This window comes from Coenobita brevimanus, chromosome 10 (assembly GCF_032717465.1).
Source record: "Coenobita brevimanus isolate Jiangsu-jjx chromosome 10, ASM3271746v2, whole genome shotgun sequence".
In the NCBI taxonomy this organism is placed as follows: Eukaryota; Metazoa; Arthropoda; class Malacostraca; order Decapoda; family Coenobitidae; genus Coenobita; species Coenobita brevimanus.
This window is the reverse complement of record NC_136963.1, coordinates 6,048,278-6,073,054: the sequence shown is the minus strand read 5'-3', so window position 1 is coordinate 6,073,054 and position 24,777 is coordinate 6,048,278. Positions and strand designations below refer to the sequence as shown.

The window sequence follows — 24,777 nt, the reverse complement described above, 5'->3', positions numbered from 1 at the left end:
GTGGGTGTTGGTGCTGTGTGGGTGATAGATAGATAAATTGATAGATGGGTGGTGGGTGTTGGTGCTGTGTGGGTGATAGATAAATAAATAGATAGATAGATGGTGGGTGTTGGTGCTGTGTGGGTGATAGATAGATAAATTGATAGATGGGTGGTGGGTGTTGGTGCTGTGTGGGTGATAGATAGATAAATTGATAGATGGGTGGTGGGTGTTGGTACTGTGTGGGTGATAGATAGATAATTGGTTATGTGTGTCTGTCTATCTACCTATTGTATCTATCTATCTATCCACCAACCTCTCTATCTATCAGTCTAATCTTCCATCCAACCACATTCCCACCTATATATCTATCTGTCTATCCGTCTATCTATCTACCTATTGTATTTTTCTATCTATCCATCTGTATCTATCTATCTATATGCATTCATCCACCCACCTTCCTCTCTCTCTATATATACAGTATCTGTCTATCTATCTATCTGTCTGTCTATCTACCTATCTATCTATCAATCAGTCTATCTATCTATCTATCTATCTATCTATTTGCATCCATCCACCCACCTTCCTCTCTCTCTGTCTATATATATACAGTATCTATATCTATCTATCTATCTATCTATCAATCAGTCTATCTATCTATCTGTCTACCTATCCATCTACCTATCTATTTATATGCATCCATCCACCCACCTTCCTCTCTCTCTCTATATATATATATATATACAGTATCTATGTCTGTCTATCTATCTGTCTATCTATCAATCAGTCTATCTATCTATCTATCTATCTATCAATCAGTCTATCTATCTATCTATCTATCAATCAGTCTATCTATCTATCTATCTATCAGTCTATCTATCTATCTATCAGTCTATCTATCTATCTATCAGTCTATCTACCTATCCATCTATCTATCTATCTATCCATCTATCTATCTATCTATATGCATCCATCCACCCACCTTCCTCTCTCTCTCTATATATATGCAGTATCTATGTCTATCTGTCTATCTATCTATCTATCTATCGCAGGTGGTGTGTAGGAGTCTGGGCTATGAGGGAGGCCTGGCTATTGCTTACCCTCGAGCCTTCTTCGGTCGAGGCTCAGGTGACGTGCTACTCGACGAGCCGGGTTGTCGAGTAAGTGGCTAAATCGCTTGTTGGAAGGCGTTAGGTACGTAGGTAAGTAGATAAGTAAGTTGACTAAATCGCTTGCTGGAAGATGTCGAGTAAGTGGCTAAATCGCTTTTTGGAAGGCGTTAAGTACGTAGGTAAGTAAATAAGTTGACTAAATTGCTCACTAGAAGGCGTTAAGTATGTAAGGAAGGAAGTAGGTAAGTAAGTAAGTTGACTAAATCGCTTGTTGGAAGGCGTTAAGTTGACAAAATCGCTTGTTGGAAGGCGTTAAGTAAGTAAGGATGGAAGTAGGTAAGTTGACTAAATCGCTTGCTGGAAGGCGTTAAGTAAGTAAATGAGTACGTTAGTTAATAAGTAAGTTGACAAAATCGCTTACCAGAAGGCGTTAAGTAAGTAAGTAAGGATGGAAGTAAGTTGACTAAATCGCTTGTTGGAAGGCGTTAAGTAAGTAAATGAGTAAGTATATGAGTAAGTTGACTAAATCGCTTGTTGGAAGGCGTTAAGTAAGTAAGTACATAAGTAACTGGCTAAATCACTTGCTAGAATGTGTTAAGTACAGTAAGTTGACAAAATCGCTTGCTAGAAGGCGTTGACAAAATCGCTTGTTTGAAGGCGTTAAGTAAGGAACGAAGTAGGTAAGTAAGTTGACAAAATCGCTTGCTAGAAGACGTTAAGTAAGTTGACAAAATGACCTGCTGGAAGGTGTTAAGTAAGTAAACAAGTAAGTTGACAAAATCGCTTGCTGGAAGGTGTTAAGTAAGTAAAAAAGTAAGTTGACAAAATCGCTTGCTGGATGGCGTTAAGTAAATAAGTAGGTAGGTAAGTAAGTAAGGCGTTAAGTAAGTTGACAAAATCGCTTGCTAGAAGGCGTTAAGTAGGTTGACAATCGCTTGCTAGAAGGTGTTGACAAAATCGCTTGTTAGAAGGTGTTAAGTAAGTTGACAAAATCGCTTGCTAGAAGGTGTTAAGTAAGTTGACAAAATCGCTTGCTAGAAGGTGTTAAGTAAGTTGACAAAATCGCTTGGTAGAAGGTGTTAAGTAAGTTGACAAAATCGCTTGCTAGAAGGTGTTAAGTAAGTTGACAAAATCGCTTGCTAGAAGGCGTTAAGTTGACAAAATCGCTTGCTAGAAGGTGTTAAGTAAGTTGACAAAATCGCTTGCTAGAAGGCGTTAAGTAAGTTGACAAAATCGCTTGCTAGAAGGCGTTAAGTAAGTTGACAAAATCGCTTGCTAGAAGGCGTTAAGTAAGTTGACAAAATCGCTTGCTAGAAGGTGTTAAGTAAGTAAATTGCTTGACTAGAGGATGGAGAATGAGAGACTGACTAGGAGAGGTGTAGGTAGATATAACAGGTGTCGGGTATCATCCACTCACCTGATGTAGTGCTGTCTATATCAAATCAGATAAACAGGTGTCTACTACCATCCACTCACCAGATGTAGTTTTCCAGACTACCATCCACTCACCTGATTATTATTATTATTTTTTCAAAACCATCCACTCACCTGATTATCATTATTATTATTATTATTTTTTCAAACTACCATCCACTCACCAGATGTATTTTTCCAGACTACCATCCACTCACCCGATTAGTTTTTTTTTTTTTCTTTTTTGCAAACTACCATCCACTCACCCGATGTATTTTTTCCAGACTACCATCCACGCACCCGATGTATTATTCCAGACTACCATCCACTCACCTGATTAGTTTTTTTTTTTTTTTTTTTCTCAGACCACCATCCACTCACCCGATGTATTTTTCCAGGGGGGTGAGGAGTGGCTAGGGGCGTGCAGTCGCGTGGTGTGGGGGGTGTCCGACTGTGACCACTCAGAGGACGTGGGTGTACTATGCTCTGACCAGGTGAGTAGATAGATCGATAGATAGAGAGGGGTAGATGGGTGAGAGAGAGAGAGGGGGGGGTAGATGGGTGTGAGAGAGAAGGGGGGGGGCATGTGTGTGTGTGAGAGAGAGAGAGAGAGAGAGAGGAGGGGTAGATGGGTGAGAGAGGGAGAGAGGAGGGGTAGATGGGTGAGAGAGAGAGAGGGGGGGGCATGTGTGTGTGTGTGTGTGTGTGTGAGAGAGAGAGAGAGAGAGAGAGGAGGGGTAGATGGGTGAGAGAGAGAGAGAGAGAGAGAGAGGTTAGATAGACTGATGGATGGAGAGAGAGAGTTTGCCCTGATTAGGTGAGTAGATAGATAGATAGACAGAGGTAGATGGGTGAGAGAGAGAGTGTGTGTGTGTGTGTGTGTGTGTGTGTTTGCCCTGACTAGGTAAGTAGATAGATAAATAGATAGAGGGGTGGATAGATAGATAGACAGAGAAAGAGAGAGAGAGATCTGACCTGGTGATTAGATAGATCGATAGATAGAAGGGTAGATGGGAGAGAGAGAGAGGGATGGATGGATGGGTAGATAGACAAAATCGCTTGTTGAAAGGCGTTACGTAAGATGATTTCCACGTGAGGATAAAGGTAGATTGGATAGATAGATAGATAGAGAAGTGATTAGATAGATAGATAGATAGACTGATGGATGGAGAGAGAAAGTGTGTGTGTATGCGCGTATGTGTGTGTGTTTATGTATGTGTGTGTGTATGTATGTATGTACGTAATAGGGTAATTAATCATTCTATATCTATCGCCAGTTTATCTATTTACCCTCCCCCTATCTATCTATCTATCCATCTATTTATCTATCTATCTGTCTATCTATTTCCATTCTATCTCTCCATCTATCTATTTCTATATACCTATCTATTCTGTCTATCTATCTATCCATCTGCCTATCTATCTATCTATCCATCCATCTATCTACCTATCTATCCATCTGTCTATTTCTATTCTGTCTACCTATCTATTTATCTATCTATCTATCCATCCATCTGTCTATCTATATATCTATTTCTATTCTGTTTACCTATCTATCTATCTATTTCTATTCTATCCATCTATCTGTCCATCTATCTATCTGTCTATCCATCTATCTATCTTTCTATTCTATCTATCTATCCATCCACCCACCCATCTATCTACCTATCCATCTGTCTATCTATCTGTATCTCTCTATATCTATTTTATCTATCTATCTATCTATTCGCAGATAGAAGTGCGTCTATCGAACGGTCCCACAGCGAATTCCGGCCGGGTTGAGTTGCTTATTGCTGGTGTTTGGGGAAGCGTGTGTGATGATGACTTTGATGATTACGATGCTAAGGTGAGTAGATAGATAGATAGATAGATAGATAGACACAGGTAGGATAGGTGGGTTGATAGATAGATAGGTTAAGTCGCTGATATCTGGTGTTTGGGGAAGCGTGTGTGATGATGATGACTACGATGCTAAGGTGAGTAGATAGATGGATAAATAGATAGACAGATAGATAGACACAGGTAGGATAGGTGGGTTGATAGATAGGTTAAGTCGCTGAAATCCGGTGTTTGGGGAAGGTAGATAGATAGATTGATATTTATAGATAGATAGACAGATAGATAGACACAGGTAGGATAGGTGCGTTGATAGATAGATAGGTTAAGTCGCTGATATCTGGTGTTTGGGGAAGGTAGATAGATTGATATATAGATACTTAGATAGATGGATAGATAGATAGACAGATAGATAGACAGGTAGGATAGGTGGGTTGATAGATAGATAGGTTAAGTCGCTGATATCTGGTGTTTGGGGAAGGTAGATAGATAGAGTGATATATATAGATAGATAGATAGATAGACAGATAGATAGACACAGGTAGGATAGGTGGGTTGATAGATAGATAGGTTAAGTCGCTGATATCCGGTGTTTGGGGAAGGTAGATAGATAGAGTGATATATATAGATACTTAGATAGATGGATAGATAGATAGATAGACACAGGTAGGATAGGTGGGTTGATAGATAGATAGGTTAAGTCGCTGATATCTGGTGTTTGGGGAAGGTAGATAGATTGATATATAGATACTTAGATAGATGGATAGATAGATAGATAGATAGACAGGTAGGATAGGTGGGTTGATAGATAGATAGGTTAAGTCGCTGATATCTGGTGTTTGGGGAAGGTAGATAGATAGAGTGATATATATAGATAGATAGACAGATAGATAGACACAGGTAGGATAGGTGGGTTGATAGATAGATAGGTTAAGTCGCTGATTGCTGGTGTTTGGGGAAGGTAGATAGATAGAGTGATATGTATAGATACTTAGATAGATGGATAGATAGATAGGTAGATAGATAGACAGGTAGGATAGGTGGGTTGATAGATAGATAGGTTAAGTCGCTGATATCTGGTGTTTGGGAAAGGTAGATAGATAGATTGATATACAGATACTTAGATAGATGGATAGATAGATAGGTAGATAGATAGATAGATGGATGGATTGATAGATAGGTGGATGGGTAGATAGATAATAGATAGATAGATAGGTTAAGTCGCTTATTTCTGGTGTTTGGGGAAGCGTGTGTGATGATGATTTTGATGAGTAGATAGATAGATAGATAGACAGACAAATGGGGTTGGTAGGTTGATAGATAGATAGGTTAAGTCGCTGATATCAGGTGTTTGGGGAAGACAGCAGTGGCGGCTCCAGGGGGGGACGGTGGCCCCCCCCTTCAGGTATGAATAGCCCCCCTCATCCGTGTCAATAATAATAAAAAGCTATAATAATAATAATAATAATAATAATAATAAAATAACTAATAGTAATAATAATAATAGTAATAATAATAATAATAATAAAATAACTAATAGTAATAATAATAATAGTAATAATAATAATAATAATAATAATAATAAAATAACTAATAGTAATAATAATAATAGTAATAATAATAATAATAATAATAAAATAACTAATAGTAATAATAATAATAGTAATAATAATAATAATGATAAAATAACAGTAATAGTAATAATAATAATAGTAATAATAATAATAATAATAAAATAACTAATAGTAATAATAATAATAGTAATAATAATAATAATGATATAAGAGTAATAATAATAATAGTAATAATAATAATAGTAATAATAATAATAATGATATAAGAGTAATAATAATAATAGTAATAATAATAATAATGATATAAGAGTAATAATAATAATAGTAATAATAATAATAATAATAATAATGATAATATAATAATAATAATAATAATATAATAGTAATAATAATAATAATAATAATAATAGACAATAGATATAGGCAGAGTGGGTGAGAGTGGATAGACACGATAGATATAAGAGAGAGTGTGGTGCCGCTCACTGTCTTTCGGCTCGTGCTGTAGTAAGATAGATAGATAGAGAGAGAGAGTGGTAGATAGATAGACAGAGGGGTAGAAATAGAGAGATAGATAGATAGATAGCTGAGAGAGAGAGGGTTAGACAGATTGTAATTTCACACCACACAGTCTATCACTCAGCACACAGTCTATCACTCTCACCACACAGTCTATCATCTCTTTCGTGGCTTCCTGTCACTATAGGCTGGCACAATCGCAAGTGGAAGGGTGTTGAGTATGGATAGCCACTGTTGCACTGGATGTCCGTTCTTCCCTCCACACTGACCTCCACTTTAGTTCCCTTCGTCACACACACTGGGTCACTATTCGCAGCCAAGGGTGGGCGTCGACTCCTCCTGCGGGCTGTGGGTGGGGCGTGGTGAGGGGCTGGTCGTGCTTGGGAAGGGGGTTGAGTCTGGTCTACGGGATACGGGCCAAACAGCCTCTCCAGGTGTCTCCGTATGCACCTGGTGGGAGTGCCATGTCGCTTGGGCCGGGGACTGGGGAGGCCTCGCCCTGGGGTCCTGGGGGTGCCGTCGGGGTCCCAGTGGCTGAGATCCCCTTTCCTGGTGTCCCGCCATCAGAGCGGGGCTGCGGCGTAGTCCTGGTCAGGGGCAGGTCTTCTCCGGGCGCCGGTTGTGGGGAGAACAGCCCCGGGGACAATACAGGGCATCGCCACCAGTCCACTGGCTGGGTCTTCCATCTGGGGGTTGCCTCGATCCGGGTGGGGATGGGGACACCCGGCTCCACTGCTGGTGGATGGGGAAAGGTGGAGGTCACCCTCATGTTGCGAAGTCACAGGGGGCGAGGGGCTTTGGTAGCGTCCCTCCCTGGCACAGCAGGAGGCCATCACTGAAGCCCCGTACGAAGGGCGACGTGCAGATGAAGAGCGGCTAGAGGCTGTATCCCTTCTATGGGTGCAGCTGAAGGCCATTGCCGGTGTCGTGCCCTCTGAGGAAAGGGGACGTGCCCTTCTTTCCACGTGTGCGGCTGGAGGCCATCACAGGTCCTGCAGGGGGAATAGGCAGCCCAGGTGGAGCAGCTACAGGCCATCTCGTAGGTGGACCGGCTGGAGGCCGTCTCTCAGGGGAAGCGGTTGGAGGCCGTCGCCTGGTGAGTGGCTGGAGGCCGTCTCTGGGGTGCTGTATGGAGGGTAAGGTTCAGTTCCACCCTGATCCTGACGCAGGCTGGGATGGTGAGAGGGTAATGCACCAGGGCTGAGGTATTCGGGTCGGCCTTGTTCAGGGGAGTAGGGACGCGGCTACCCGGGACTTGCGCCCATATAGCACGGATGTCCCGCTCGCTGTGTCCAACCCTCCGTTGTCGCCGCCTGGGGGTGCTGCCGGTGATGTCGGTATTTCATTATTATTATTATTATTATTATTATTATTATTATTATATCATTAGTACTGTAAAGAATAGGTTTAGATCAATTGGTTGAGAATTATTTGAATCAGTAATACATTCCAATTCCATCTAACGTGAATTATTGGTTACATATCTTAACATACCCTAACATACCGCAACATACTCTAACATACCCTAGCATATTCTAATCTATTGTAACCTTTTTCTAACATACCGCAACATACTCTAACATACCCAAACACACTCCAACGTACTCTAACATACCCAAACACACTCCAACGTACTCTAACCTTCCTCCAACATACTCTGACCCCTCCAACCCCCCCTGCAGGTGGTATGTGGTATGCTGGGGTATACTGGGGACGCGGTCTTTCACGGGGGGGGTCGCTACGGCAAGGGGTCTGGGCCGGTCTGGCTGGATGGCCTCGACTGCACTGGCCTCGAGACGGACCTGCTGGCCTGCCGTAGACCGCGGCCTGGAGAGACTGACTGCACTCACGCTGAGGACGTGGGCGTGACCTGCTATACCCTGAAGTAGGTCTATCTGTCGGTCTGTCTATCTATCTATCTATCGATGTGTGTATATATCTATTTTATCTTCCTATATCTGTCTGTCTGTCTGTCACTCTATCTATCTATCTGTTATGAAAGGTGTCTATCTATCTGCTATGAAAGGTGTCTATCTATCTATCTGTCTGTCTATCTATCTATCTATCAACCCACGCTGAGGTCTATCTATCTATCGGTCTATCTATCTATTTGTCGGTTTATCTATCTATCTATCTATCTATCGGGTTTATATGTATCTATCTATCGGTGTGTTTATTATCCTATGTCCTTATTTGTCTGTCTATCTGTCTGTCTATCTCTCTCTCTCTCTCTATCTATCTATCTATCTACCCACGCTGAGGACGTGGGCGTGACCTGCTATACCCTGAAGTAGGTCTATCTATCGGTCTATCTATCTATCTATCTATCGGTGTGTGTATATATCTATTTTATCTTCCTATATCTGTCTGTCTGTCTGTCACTCTATCTATCTATCTATCTGCAATGAAAGGTGTCTATCTATCTATCTGTCTATCAATCTTTCTATCTTATGAAAGGTTTCTATCTATCTATCTGTCTGTCTGTCTATCTATCTTATGAAAGGTGTCTATCTATCTATATCTTATGAAAGGTGTCTATCTATCTATCTATCTACCTTCAGAGACCGGTGTAACCCGCTATACTCTTCAGTAGGCCTATCTATCTATCTGTCTATCTATCTATCTATTTACTTTTTGTATCTATCTAGTGTCTAGCTAATATGTCTATCTATCTATCTATTTATGTCTACCTAATGCTATGAGGTATGTCTATCTATCTGCCCATTTCTCTCTCTCTTTCTCTCTCTCTCTCTTTCTCTCTCTTTCCCATCTATCTATCAATATTTATCTATCAGTCTGTGCATGTCTTATGTCTATCTGTCTATCTATCTATGCATTCTTATCTTTCTGTCTATCTATCTATCTGTTAACCTATCTATCTATCTATTAACCTATCTATCTATCTCTCCGTGTTTACTAATCTATCTATCTATCTATCTACCTACCTATCTATCTGTCCGTCTATCTACCCACCTACCTATCTATCTATCTGTCTGTCTACCCACCTACCTATCTATCTATCTACTTACCTACCTATCTGTCTACCTGTCTACCTGCCTACCAACTAATCCATCTGTCAGTCTATCTATCTATCTATCTATCCGTGTTTATCTACTAATCCATTTATCTATCTGTCTATCTATCTATCTACTAATCATCTCTCTCTCTCTCTCTCTCTCTCTCTCTCTCTCAATCCATCAAACAGTGCCTTCAACCTCTCTATCTATCTATCCGTCTATCTATCCATCTGTCTATCTACATATCTATCTGTCTATCTATCTATCTATTAATTCTCTCAATCTATCCATCAAACACTCGTCACCTTTCACCCCAGTGCCTTTAACCTTTCTATCTATCTATCTATCTATCCGTCTATCTATCTATCTATCTATCTATCTATTAATTCTCCTCAACCTATCCATCAAACACTCGTCACCTTTCACCCCAGTGCCTCCAACCTTTTTATCTATCTATCCATCCGTTTATCTACTTACCCGTTTATCTATCGATCCGCAGGCGGGGGGCGGTGTCTCGGGGTCTATCTATCAGTCTGCCAGGGTCGTGCGGACGTCCCTACTCATCGACGACGCCCCTCTTTGACAACCTGGCGAAGATCGTAGGGGGAAGAATTTTGTCCCAATCAGAGCACCCGTGGCTGGTGTCACTCCAGCTGAGAGAGAACGTGAGTAGATAGATAGATAGATAGAGAGAGAGAGAGATGGGTAGATAGATATAATATACTAAGATGGATAGATAGATGGATGGATAGATAGATAGATAGATGGATGGATAGATAGATGGATAGATAGAGAGAGAGGAAGAGAGAGAGATGGATAGATAGATATAATATACTAATATGGATGGATGGATGGTAGATATGTAGATGGATAGATAGATAGATAGATGGATAGATAGATAGATGGATAGAGAGAGAGAGAGAGAGAGATGGGTAGATAGATATACTAAGATGGATGGATGGTAGGTATGTAGATAGATAGATAGATAGATGGATAGATAGATAGATAGCTAGAGAGAGAGGGAGAGATGGGTAGATAGATATACTAAGATGGATGGATGGATGGTAGGTATGTAGATAGATGGATAGATAGATAGATGGGTGGTTAGATAGATAAAATGTTTACATAGACACGTAGGAAGGTAAAGATTGATAGATGGATAGATAGATAGATGGATGGATATATACATATAATATACAAAGATAGATGGATGGATGGTAGGTATGTAGATAGATGGATAGATAGATAGATGGATGGATAGACAGAGCATAAGATAAGATAGATGGATAGATAGATAGATAGATGGATGGATGGATAAGATCACATAGATAGGTAGATAGATAGAGAGAGAGAGAGATAGGTAGATAGATGGATAGGTGGAGCATAAAGATGGATGGTTAGGTAGATAGACTGTTTAGATAGACACATAGATAGGTAAAGATAGATAGATAGAGTGAGTGAATGGTAGATATGTATATGGATAGATAGATAGATAGATGGATAGATAGATAGATGGGTGGTTAGGTAGATGGAATATTTAGATAGACATAGGGAGATTGGCAGGTAGAAAGATTGATAGATAGATAGATAGATGGATAGAGCATAAGATCAGATAGATAGGTAGATAGATAAATATTCTGATATAGATACCTGTTAATTTACATAGACTGATAGATATATGGATAGATAGATAGATAGATGGATAGATAGACGGAATATAAGGCCAGATAGATAGATGGATAGTTAGATAGTGGAAGGATACTGAGAGAGAACGTGAGTAGATAGATAGATGGATAGATAGAATGTTTATATAGACACATAGGAAGGCATAAAGATTGATAGATAGATAGATAGATGGATGGATAGATAGATAGATATATAGATGGATAGATAGATAGGTGTAATAGAGATGGGTAGATAGAATGTTTAGATAGACTGGCAGGTAAAAAGATAGATAGATAGATAGATAGATGGTCAGATAGATGGATGGATAGATATAAATTAAAACATTGATAGATAGATAGATAGATATAATTAGGAAGCTTGATAGACTGGGTTGTGTGTGTGTGTGTGTATGTATGTGTATGTGTGTATGTATATATATGATGTGTGTATGTGTGTACGTATGTATGTATGTGTGTGTGTGGGTTGTGTATGTATGTATGTAATGTGTTCGCGTGTAGGTATGTGTGTGTTTATATGTATGTATGTGTATGTATATATGTATGTATGTGTGTGTGTGTATTATATATGCGTGTGTGTACTGTATGTATTTATATGTATGTATGTGTTCGTGTGTAGGTGTATGCCTGTATGTATGTGTATGTATGTATGTATGCTTGTATGTGTGTATATTTATATGTATGTATGTATGTGTGTGTACTATATGTATGTATATATTTAAATGTACACTATCTCTCTCTCTCTCTCTCCACATCCCTCCCTCTCTCTCCCTCTCACTCTCTCACATACCCTACTCTCTCCACATCCCTCCCTCCCTCACTCTCTCACATACCATACTCTCTCCACATCCCTCCCTCTCTCTCCCTCTCACTCTCTCACATACCATACTGTCTCCACATCCCTCCCTCCCTCACTCTCTCACATACCATACTCTCTCCACATCCCTCCCTCCCTCACTCTCTCACATACCATACTCTCTCCACATCCTTCCCTCTCTCTCCCTCACTCTCTCACTCTCTCCACATCCCTCCCTCTCTCTCCCTCCCTCTCTCCCTCTCTCCCAGGGCCGGATCAAGCACAATTGTGGCGGGGTAGTAATTTCTCCAGACTTCATACTATCCGCCGCTCACTGCTTCAAGGTGCACGGGAAAGACGACTATCTGGTCAGAGTAGGTGACTATTCTATGGCCTCCCCGGATAGCGCTGAGCAGGTGAGTGGATGGTGTCGATAGATGGATGGATAGGTAGATAGTTTGATGTTTAGGAAAGGATAGTGTAGCGTACTATTCTGAATGGACTGAGAGCTCAATCAGGTGAGTGGATGGTGTCGATAGATGGATGGATAGATGGATAGGTAGGTAGTGTGATGTTTAGGAAAGGATAGTGTAGCGTACTATTCTGAATGGACTGAGAGCTCAATCAGGTGAGTGGATGGTGTCGATAGATGGATGGATAGATAGATGGATAGGTAGATAGTTTGATGTTAAGGAATGGATAGTGTTATAAGAGTAGTGTACTATTCTGAATGGACTGAGAGCTCAAGCAGGTGAGTGGATGGTTAGTCAGGATGTTTAAGTAGATAGATGGATAGATAGTTTAACTTAAGATATCTTTGTATTAATAGGATATTTTGATGATGATGATGATAGTGGTAGTAGTAGTAGTAGTAGCAGCAGTAGTAGTAGTAGTAGTAGTAGTAAATAATAATAATAATAATAATAGTAATAATAATAATAATAATAATAATAATAATAATGATAATAATAACACCATCCTGACCTTTCTCTCTCATCACCCAAACAACTCTAAGCCCCACCGTCCTCCTCCTCCTCCTACCACTACTACTACTACTACTACTACAATCTTCACCTCTCTCTCACGTCACCCAAACAGCACTAAGCCCCACCGTCCCTCTCACAGGATTACGTGATTGAGAAACTGTTTGTGCATCCAGAGTTCGATACGACTGTGGAATTTAACAACGATATCGCCATCCTGAAGATTACACGAAAGAATGGCAGTGGAATTAAGTGAGTATAGATAGATAGATAGTGTGGGTAGTGTGGATAGATAGTATAGGATAGATAGTGTGGATAGATAGTATGGGATAGATAGTGTAGGTAGTGTGGATAGATAGTATGGGATAGATAGTGTAGGTTGTGTGGATAGATAATACATAGATAGAATAGGATAGACAGAATAGATAGATAGTATGGGATAGATAGTGTAGGTAGTGTAGATAGATAGTATGGATAGATAGTGTAGGTAGTGTGGATAGATGGTATGGGATAGATAGTGTGGATAGATAGTATGGGATAGATAGTGTAGGTAGTGTGGATAGATGGTATAGGATAGATAGTGTAGGTAGTGTGGATAGATAGTATAGGATAGATAGTGTGGCTAGATAGAATAGGATTGATGGTATGGGTAGATAGTGTGGATAGATAGAATAGGATTGATAGTATGGGTAGATAGTGTAGGTAGTGTGGATAGATAGTATAGGACAGGTAGTGTAGGTAGTGTGGATAGATGGTATAGATAGATAGTGTGGGTTGTGTGGATAGATAGTATGGGATAAATAGTATAGATAGATAGTATGGGATAGATGGTATTGGATAGAGAGTGTAGGTAGTGTGGATAGATAGTATAGGATAGATAGTGTAGGTAGTGTGGATAGATAGTGTAGGTAGTGTGGATAGATAGTGTAGATAGATAGGATAGATAGTATGGGATAGATAGTGTAGGTAGTGTGGATAGATAGTATAGATAGATAGTATAGATAGTATGGGATAGATAGTGTAGGTAGTGTGGATAGATAGTATAGGATAGATAGATGGTATAGATAGATAGTCCTTTATTTGAGGGATTATTATTGTTATTATTATTATTATTATTATTATGGAGGGTGTGGGGGGTTTGGGGATTGTGTGTGTGTGTGTGTGTGTGTGTGTGTGTGTGTGTGTATCCTGACTCTCCATTCGCTCTGTGTGTGTGTGTGTGTGTGTGTGTGTGTGTGTGTGTGTGTGTATTTTCTATCTTCTCTCCTTTCGCTGTGTGTGTGTGTATGTGTGTTTGTGTGTGCCTTCTCTCTCTCTCTCTCTCTTTCTCTCTCTCTTCTGTCTATCAATTTGTCAAACCCTCACTCTCTCGTCTATCTGTCTATCTATCTACCCCTCTCCCTCCCCTCTCTATCTATCTATCTATCTATTGGACTGAAGGAATGCAGTCTATCTATCTATCTGTACCTCTCTCTCTCCTATCTATCTATCTATCTACCTCTCTCTCTATCTATCTAACCCTCTCTCTCTCCCCCAGGCTAGGTAAGTCTATCCAGGCAGCCTGCCTACCCTCTGAGGAAGCCAGCTACGTTGGACTGAAGGAGTGCAGTATTGTAGGCTGGGGCACCACTTCTGAGAGGGCCCCGCCAGTACCGCAGGTGGGTGGGGCGGGGCGGGGCGGGCTGGGGTTGGGTAGGGTAGGGTGGGGTTAGGTTGGATTGGGTGGGGTTAGGTTGGATTGGGTGGGGTAGGGTAGGGTTGGGTTAGGTAGGGTGGGGTTAGGTTGGTAGGGTAGGGTGGGGTTGGATTGGGTGGGGTGGGGTGGGGTTAGGTTGGGTTGGGTTGGGTGGGATTGGGGTGGGGTAGGGTTGGGTGGGGTAAGAGATAGATAAAATAGATACAATGATAGATAGATAGACAAAAGATGGACATAAGGCAATCAATCCTGACCTAATCTAACCTAATCTAAAATGACCTCTCTTCCAGGAGCTTCCCAGGTCAGCCGAGGTCACGGTATACAAGACCCGTGAATGCATTGGCCCGGGACGATATGACTCGCATCAGGTCACGTCCGGTGGGTAGACTTCACAGGGTATACTCCCCCATTTTATAAGATTTACTTATTTCACAGGGTATACGCCCCCATTTTATAAGATTTACTTGTTTAACAGGGTATACTCCCCCATTTTATAAGATTTACTTGTTTAACAGGGTATACTCCCCCATTTTATAAGATTTACTTGTTTCACAGGGTATACTCCCCCATTTTATAAGATTTACTTGTTTCACAGGGTATACTCCCCCATTTTATAAGATTTACTTGTTTCACAGGGTATACTCCCCCATTTTATAAGATTTACTTGTTTCACAGGGTATACTCCCCCATTTTATAAGATTTACTTGTTTCACACGGTATACTCCCCCATTTTATAAGATTTACTTGTTTCACACGGTATACTTCCCCATTTCAAAGGGTATATTCTCCCATGTCACAGGGTATACTTTCCCATTTCACAGGGTATACTCCCTATTTGACAGAATATACTTATTAGAATTAGATTTTTTATTTTTAGTATTAATCTATATTTTTACTAGAGCAAAGTTATTATTTCTATTACTAATATAATTATTATTATTATATTATTATTTCTGTTATTATTATTATTGTTATTTCTGTTATTATTATTATTGTTATTTCTGTTATTATTATTATTATTATTTCTGTTATTATTATTATTGTTATTTCTGTTATTATTATTATTATTATTTCTGTTATTATTATTATTATTATTATTTCTGTTATTATTATTATTATTATTATTATTATTTCTGTTATAATTATTATTATTATTATTATTTCTGTTATAATTATTTTATTATTATTATTATTATTTGTTATAATTATTATTATTATTATTATTATTATTATTTGTTATTATTATCATTATTATTTGTTATTATTATTATTATTATTAATATTTGTTATTATTTTATTATTATTATTATTATTTCTGTTATTATTATTATTATTATCATCATCATCATCAGGTATGGTGTGTGCGGGTGATCTGGCCGGGAAAGCAGACACATGTACGGGTGACTCAGGCGGTCCGCTCATATGTACGCACGATGGAAAACGCACACTGTACGGAATTACGTCTTGGGGGAAGGGCTGTGGACGCAAGAACCAGCCCGGCATGTACACCAAGATTACGAAGTTCTTACGATGGATTTTAGAGGTAGTGGAGAAGTGAGGAAATTTTCGTAGCTACGCAAAATATCTAAAAATCATCTTACGCTTAAAAGAAGTGTACAGCAAGATTACCAACTTCTTACGATGGATTTTAGAGGTAGTGCAGAAGTGGAAAGATCTTCGTAGCTACGCAAAAAGAGGAATAATGTTCGTAGCTACGCAAAATATCTAAAAATCATCTTACGCTTAAAAGACATGTATACGGAGATTACCAAGTTCTTAAGATGGATTTTGGAGGTAGTGCAGAAGTGGAAAGATCTTCGTAGCTACGCAAAAAGAGGGAAATGTTCGTAGTTACGCATAAAATATAAAATTGAAGAAATATTCGTAGCTACGCAAAAAGTGTGGTGCATTTACGAAGATTACTAAGTTCTTACGATGGATTTTAGAGGTAGTGCAGAAGTGAGAATATGTTCGTAGCTACGCAAAAATACAACCTTGTTCCTAAGATGAAATTTGGTGGCTAAGAAATTTTCGTATGCTCCCCCACTACACAGGGTATACTCCCCCATTTCACAGGGTATACTCCCCCATTTCACAGGGTATACTCCCCCATTTCACAGGGTATACTCCCCTAATTCACAGGGTATACTCCCCTATTTCACAGGGTATACTCCTCCATTTCAAAGTTCTTACGATGGATTTTAGAAGTAGTGCAGAAGTGAGGATATGTTCGTAGCTACGCAAGAAATATGAATAAGAAATGTTCGTAGCTACGCAAAAAATGTGGTGGGTATACCAAGCTTACTAAGTTCCTAAGATGGATTTTAGAAGTGGTGCGGAAGTGAAGAAATCTTCGTAGCTACGCAAAAAAGTGTGGTGCATTTACGAAGATCTTACGATGGATTTTAGTAGTGCAGAAGTGGTATGTTCGTAGCTACGCAAAAATACCAGTGTCCCTAAGATGAATTTTGGAGGCTAAGATTTTTTCGTAGCTATGCAAAAAAGCCAACTGGACATTACGAAGTTCTTAAGATGGATTTTAGAGGTAGGGCAGATGTGAGGGGATCTTCGTAGCTACGCAAAAAAGTGGGCATTATGAAAGTGGCTGTGATGGAAGGAAAATGATCTTACGCAAATATCAATACAAGTTCTTACGATGGAATTTAAACATATTACGATGGAATTTGTTCTTACGATGGAACTGGAGTGTTTCAAGTGCCGGGAATTGTCTTACGCAAAAAATGAACGAATTAGGCACTGAAAAATACTTACGGTAGATTTTAAAAGTTCTTAAGTTTAAATTTGAAGTCTTAAGATGGATTTCAAAAAGTTCTTGCGATGGAATTCAAAAGTGCTTGAGAAATAAAATTATCTTACGCAAAAAATGGGCATTAGAATATTTACGATGGATTTTAAAATAATTCTTACGATGGAATTTTAAGGTCTCGTAGTAAAGTAGATAAAATACTGGACAGATACGTTAATTTTGAAAGATACCAAGAAAAATGAACTTACGCAAAAAATGGGCATTGAAAAGTTCTTACGATGGAATTGGAAGGTCTCGTAGTAGATAAAATAGCGTAGGTAAAATACTGGACAATACGATAATTTTGAAAGATACGACGAAAAACGAACTTACGCAAAAAAATGAACTTACGCAAAAAATGGGCATTGAAAAGTTCTTACGATGGAATTTGAAGGTCTCGTAGTAAAGTAGATAAAATAGCGTAGATAAAATACTGGACAATACGATTAATTTTGAAAGATACGACGAAAAACGAACTTACGCAAAAAATAACGACGATTTTAAACCAGTATTTTAAAAGTTCGTAAGATGGATTGTAAGACAGTGGTGAGGAAATTTATCTTACGCAAAAATAATCTACTTGGGCATTAAAAAGGACTTACTATGGATTTTTTAAAGGCTGTGTGTGTGTGTGTGTGTGTGTGTGTGTGTAAGTTCATAATATATGTATACGGTATTATATATGTATGTATGTGTATATGAATGTGTATGTATGTGTGTATATGTGTGTGTGTGTGTGTGTGTGTGTAAGTTCATAATATATGTATACGGTATTATATATGTATGTATGTGTATAGGAATGTGTATGTATGTATGTATATATGTGTATGTGTGTGTGTGTAAGTTCATAATATATGTATACGGTATTATATATGTATGTATGTGTATATGAATGTGTATGTATGTGCGTATATGTGTGTGTGTGTGTGTGTGTGTGTGTGTGTGTGTGTGTGTGTGTGTGTGTGTTTTAAGTGTCCGACTCTGGGCAAAGGGTCAGGGCCTATTTCTTGGGGGCAGTGACCTATCCCAAGGCCCAGTAGTCCCCCTACACCTCCACATGTCACCACTTCAGCGCTAACACCCACCGTCCATACTGAATACATGCTAGGGCTGTCTCATACAGGACTGGTGTATTGGTATTAGCGGGGGTATTTTTACAACACCACCACCGTCCATACTGAATACATGCTAGGGCTGTCTCATACAGGACTGGTGTATTGGTATTAGCAGGGGTATTTTTACAACACCACCACCGTCCATACTGAATACATGCTAGGGCTGTCTCATACAGGACTGGTGTATTGGTATTAGCGGGGGTATTTTTACAACATGTCGGCGGGTCATCTGGTAGATCAGGAAAGTCTGCTTTTATGAAATTCAAATCCTTAAACTGTTCCCTGCCCCAGCCGGGATTCGAACCCGGGACCATTAGGACTGCAGGCCACCTCTCTACCGATTCAGCCACGTGTGTGTGTGTGTGTGTGTATAAGTTCATATATATATATATATATATATATATATATATATATATATATATATCCGGTATTATATAATATGTATGTTTATGAATGTGTATGTATGTATATAAATGTGTATATATGTGTACATGTATGTGTACCGTATGTATATATGTATGTACGTATATGTATGTATGGGCCTGTATGTGTATGTATGCGTGTATGTCTGTATATATATGTACAGTATATATAAGTATGTGCGTAAGAAAAATTACAGGATTATGTATGTCTGTGTACGTATGTGTATGTATAGGCCTGTGTGCGTATCTGTATGTACGCAACAAAAATTACAGTATTTTTAAATATATTGCTTAAGGTTGACCACGCTCGCTCGCCCCTGAGTAGCAGAAAAAATATTATTGTGCGTATAACATTGGTTCAAATAATGTTAGAGTGTTTATTGATGTTAAAAAGTACAGAGAAATTTATAAGGAAAGAAGGATGTTAATATTAATGTTAAATGTGTTGATGTTGATGATGGTTGGTATGGAAATGTTGATTGATGTTAATATTGATGTTATATATATTTGTTGATGTTTAAACTGATGTATGAGAATGTTGAATGTTTAAATACAGAAAATTATAATGTTGATTGATGTTAATATTGATGTTAAACTGGTTGATGTTGATTTTTATATGTTTAAATGCCGGAGCTGTCTATCTGTGTATTGCCAGACGCCTGAATCCGTTATACAGGGTGGCCACAAACAAATCGCCTCCACGTCACCCTGTCCCCCGCCATTTCACTGCCCTGCTCCCAACTCACACACCCCTCTCTCATATACCTCTCCATCCCTCCATCTCATCCTTGGCCTCCCCCTCCCTCTCCCCCCCTCCACCTCACTCACATACACTCTCCTCGTCAGTCTCTCACTCTCCATCCACTCCATGTTAGTTTTGAGATGCCTGGTTGTTAGATTTATATATATTATGTTAAAATGTGAGAGACTAACGAGGAGAGTGTATGTGAGTGAGGTGGAGAGGGGAGAAAGGGAGGGGGGAGGCCAAGGATGAGATGGAGGGATGGAGTGGAGAGGATGGAGAGTGAGAGACTGACGAGGAGAGTGTATGTGAGTGAGGTGGAGGAGGGGAGAGGGAGGGGGAGGCCAAGGATGAGATGGAGGGATGGAGTGGAGAGGATGGAGAGTGAGAGACTAACGAGGAGAGTGTATGTGAGTGAGGTAGAGGGGGAGAGAGGGAGGGGAAGGCCAAGGATGAGATGGAGGGATGGAGAGAGAGATTGACAAGGAGAGTGTATGTGAGTGAGGTGGAGGGGGGGAGAGGGAGGGGAAGGCCAAGGATGAGATGGAGGGATGGAGTGGAGAGGTATATGAGAGAAGGGGGATGTGAATTGGGAACGGGCGGGTGAAATGGCGGGGGTCAGGGTGACGTGGAGGCGATTTGTTTGTGGCCACCCCGTATAAGGGATTAAGGCGTCTGGCAAGAGATAGATAGAAAGATAGATGTTTACAGTGTTAAAAAATGATAGTATTTTAATGTTAAGTAAAATATTAGAAGTATTATTTATATTAAAATATTGAATGATGGCCGTTTGTCTATCTATCTATCTATTGCCAGACGCCATAATCCCGTAAGGGGTGGCCATTTGACTTTGAGTTAGTTGTTTTACGGGGAGGGGCACTAACCCTCCACCAACCCACTTGTTGACACGTAGGCAGCACGTATGGTTTGGTTATATGGTTACCACCCAGCGTTGTAAATGGTTTCTTGGCTAATTCTAAAAATGTTAAAAGTAGGATTAGCCCTTCTGAATGTTATGTTAAATTCAGAATGTTGACAGACTCTGAATGTTAAAAATTAGAGTTTCTGAATGTTAGGTATGTTAAATTCAGAATGTTGACAGAATCTGAATGTTTAAATTTGAGTTTCTGAATCTTATGTTAAATTCAGAATGTTGACAGACTCTGAATGTTATAGAGTAGCTTAGAATGTTAGTAGTGAATGTTAGAAATGTTAGATCGATGTTTGTTTGTTTTTAGTTGTTGTTTCAGTATTAACGACTTAGGTCCTTTTAGCATGGAAATAATGATTGTTTTTCTCCTTGCCAGTGAGAGAAAAAACGTATCTTTAAATTCTCTCTCTCTCTCTCTCTCTCTCTCTCTCTCTCAAGCAAGGGAAAAAAATCCGTAGACAGATTTTTTGGGCCAGTAATATATATAATAGTTTTCCATATATATATAGTCCACCATCTTCCTTTTGGCGGTTAGGGGGAATTTGAACGTTTGAAAATTTGGTGGGAAATTCAAACACATAAATTCTCCATCGCTGATTTAAGACATGTACGATTTATTTCCGACGTGAATAAAATGATTTTTACATGAAGCAATAGGCAAAGACAATTTCGTACTCCTTTCCCCGATCGACTGGAAGTAACCATTGCATTGGTGATAATTTTTATGGCATTATTTTAGTAGATAAGTGTTAAATATCTGTATATATTGTAGTAAATAAAAGTAGTGTATTATTTGATATTTTTAAATGTCCTCTTAGTAGTAGAAGTGGTAGTAGTAGTTGTTGTTGTAGCAGTAGTTCCAGTAGTAGCAGTGGTAGCAGTACTAGTAGCGGTAGTAGTACTATAAAAAAAATAGCAGTGGCAGCAGTAGTTGTGGTTGTCGTGGTAGTAGTTACTGTGGTGCCAAGTTGTAGCAGTAGATATTGTAGTGGTAGAAGATGAGGTCCAGAGGTCAGATAAGGAGAGCCAGACCCCACAAAATAGCAGCAGTAGCCTGTATAAATGCACATTAGTAGACAGAGTAGCAGTTTGGCCAGAGTTAGCCCTTTGTGCTAGTCTGCTGTACTGTCCATGTTTCGTGTGCCAGATGACGATAAATCTTCATAAAACGTGAAGATTTTTAAAAATTAAGTGGCAAGTGACGAAAAATCTAGGTATACTATGGAGATTTTTACCCTATAACATTTTTTGGGGAGATAATAACAATTTTAAAGCGATTTCTATTATGTTCTGCAAGATTAGCGATTTTTGATACGTTTACCGGTACCTGACTTTGGCAACGCTACACCTCAGGGTATTTTGAAATTATATGGAGGTGGTACCGTTTGAAAAGCATTTATATATTTCAACATTTTTATTTTTAGAGATATTAATTTATTTTAAAGCAATTTCGTGGAAGTTTATGTATTTAGAGAGAGTAGTGAGTTTTGATAGCAATTTTAGCGGCACGGGGGACTTTGGCAACGCTTCACCGCAGGGGATTATGGGAGCAAGACAAGATGGAGTCGGCGCTGAGAGAATAATTTACGTGTTTATTTATTCATTGTGCCTTTATTACGATCTCCATTAAGGTAAGTTTACGTGTGTACCTGTATGAATATCTATAGCTCATTTCGGGAAGGGAAAATCGTAGGTAAGCACTGTAAATATTGTTCTGTGATGCGATATAGTGATGCCGACTCGATGCCCTGACTGACTGAGAGCTGGTTTATGAATTTCGAGGCGTAAATGATGCTAATGGGGGTAAGCTGCATGCCTGTGTGTTCTGGAAGCTCCCTAGCACCTCTTCCTTACCGATTTAGCTTTGGAAACGGCTGGGTAATAGCGTTTTGGGTAAATATACGCTTTTATATGAGGCGCGGAGGCCGAGCAAAATCAGGCCGGACTGCGCATGACGTCACCGAGTCTGCCTAACATTTTTTGCACCTGTAATTTATTTATATATTGACCTTTATTATATATATTTTATTTTATTTACCTTGATATTATTCTAAGGTGGAATATAAGGTGAATACATGAGGCAAATAGGTGGGTTAGCCAATGTTAGCAGCTCGTGACTGTTAATATTTTATGAACACAAGGAGAAATAAAACTTACATAGGTATAGGGCAAGAGTACTGGGTAGATAGGATATGTTTAAACCAGTAAAGTAAAATGTGATTTATTTGCTAAGGAAATAGGTTACTTTCTATACTATTAAAGCACAATAGACTGACCTGAAGTATTATTACTATTATTATTATTATTATTTTTAACAATGGAAGGTAAAACTCTATTGCCAGATGCCTTAATCCCATAAGGGGTGGCCACAAACAGATCACCTCCATGTTGCCCTGTCCCCCACCATTTCACAGCCCTGCTCCCAACTTACCCCCCCCCCCTCACATAACTCCACTCCATCCTTCCATCTCATCCTCGGCCTCCCCTTCCACCTCACTCACACACTCTCGTTAGTCTCACTCCATCCACTCCATTAGCCAAATCACCTCAGTGTTTGACCAAATGCTTTCTATCACATCCACACCACAACGCACCTTCACTTCCTCATTTGTCAGTCTGTCTCTCCATGTAACTCCACATCCACACCACAACGCACCTTCACTTCCTCATTTGTCAGTCTGTCTCTCCATGTAACTCCACATCCACACCACAACGCACCTTCACTTCCTCATTTGTCAGTCTGTCTCTCCATGTAACTCCACATTCACACCACAACGCTCCTTCACTTCCTCATTTGTCAGTCTGTCTCTCCATGTAACACCTTATCCACACCACAACGCACCTTCACTTCCTCATTTGTCAGTCTGTCTCTCCATGTGACTCCACATCCACACCACAACGCTCCTTCACTTCCTCATTTGTCAGTCTGTCTCTCCATGTAACTCCACATCCACACCACAACGCTCCTTCACTTCCTCATTTGTCAGTCTGTCTCTCCATGTAACTCCACATCAACACCACAACGCTCCTTTATATCCTCATTCGTCAGCCTGTCTCTCCATGTGACTCCACAGGCTCCTCTTAAATAACTCATTTCCACTGCTCTCACTCTTGACTTGTGTCCTTCCAACAATGTCCAAGCTTCACTTCCATACGTTAGAGTTGGTATCACAATACTGTCATGTAGTAACTTTTTCACTTCCATGCTCACTTCCCTGTTTCTTATCACTGCTTTCAAAGAACCAGCAACCTTTCTTCCCTGCTGTACCCTTTCAAGCACTTCACCCTCCAAACCTCCATCCTTACTCATCACACTACCCAAGTACTTAACCCTTTAACCGCGGGCATTGTTTTGGTCTGACTGTCCTCTCCTGCGGGGGTTTCAGCCAAATGTAAACAAACCTTTAAACCTTAATAACTCTGCACAGAATAAAGCTAGAGAAAAAATAAGGTACCATTAGAAAGTACAAACCTTCAGCTTTGCCTTGATGTAGGTTTCATGACTTTGTTGACTTTCACAGGACGGGCAGTGCCGTTAGAAGTGAGGGGTGTGAAATAACTATTTTACGCCCCACACACCAGTACCAAATGCCAACCACTCTCTGATAATAGTACTATAAACATATATGAACACTGCACATACGATAAACACCCACTCTGTGTTCACTGAGGTAGGTAAAAGGCACTGTAATTGCCCGCACTTCACTGCAGCATCACCTGCTCACTGATGTTTGGTTAGTGGCGATGTTTTCATTATTTCTAACTTCTGTTACTATTTTACATATAATCTGGGCAATATACATTATATTTACACTGCACTTATTACTATATTGCGTCACTGTCGCGTCACAGAATTACACAAGTGCCGCAGATTTTCTTATTACCATATCACTTATATACTGGCCATATTTACATAATTTTCTAGGTAAAATATCTCTTATTACTATATTATACAATTATTGGTAAAGCACGTCACTGTCGCATCACAGAATCACAACAGTGCCGCAGATTTTCTTATTACCATGTCACTTATTATACTGGTCAATATTTACATTGTTTTCTAGGCAAAATATCCCTTATTACTACATTATCCATTATACAATTATTGGTAAAGCACGTCACTGTCGCATCACTGTAGATCACTGTCACTTTCAGTA

The 24,777-nt window shown here is 39.6% G+C and overlaps 1 protein-coding gene across 1 annotated transcript in view; it reads left to right on the top strand.

Annotated features, from left to right (window-relative positions):
- garz (Sec7 domain-containing protein garz) overlaps positions 1–16,250 on the top strand; it is a 99,612-nt gene extending 83,362 nt beyond the window's left edge. Inside the window, exons 32-41 of the mRNA XM_080280427.1 lie at positions 1,032–1,139; positions 2,903–2,998; positions 4,237–4,350; positions 8,113–8,315; positions 9,947–10,112; positions 12,195–12,341; positions 13,051–13,160; positions 14,446–14,566; positions 14,895–14,982; positions 15,957–16,250. Coding sequence (XP_080136553.1) covers positions 1,032–1,139; positions 2,903–2,998; positions 4,237–4,350; positions 8,113–8,315; positions 9,947–10,112; positions 12,195–12,341; positions 13,051–13,160; positions 14,446–14,566; positions 14,895–14,982; positions 15,957–16,162 — 1,359 coding nt within the window. The 3' untranslated portion in view covers positions 16,163–16,250. The remainder of the gene's footprint in view (positions 1–1,031; positions 1,140–2,902; positions 2,999–4,236; positions 4,351–8,112; positions 8,316–9,946; positions 10,113–12,194; positions 12,342–13,050; positions 13,161–14,445; positions 14,567–14,894; positions 14,983–15,956) is intronic.
- Positions 16,251–24,777: the final 8,527 nt, after the last annotated feature.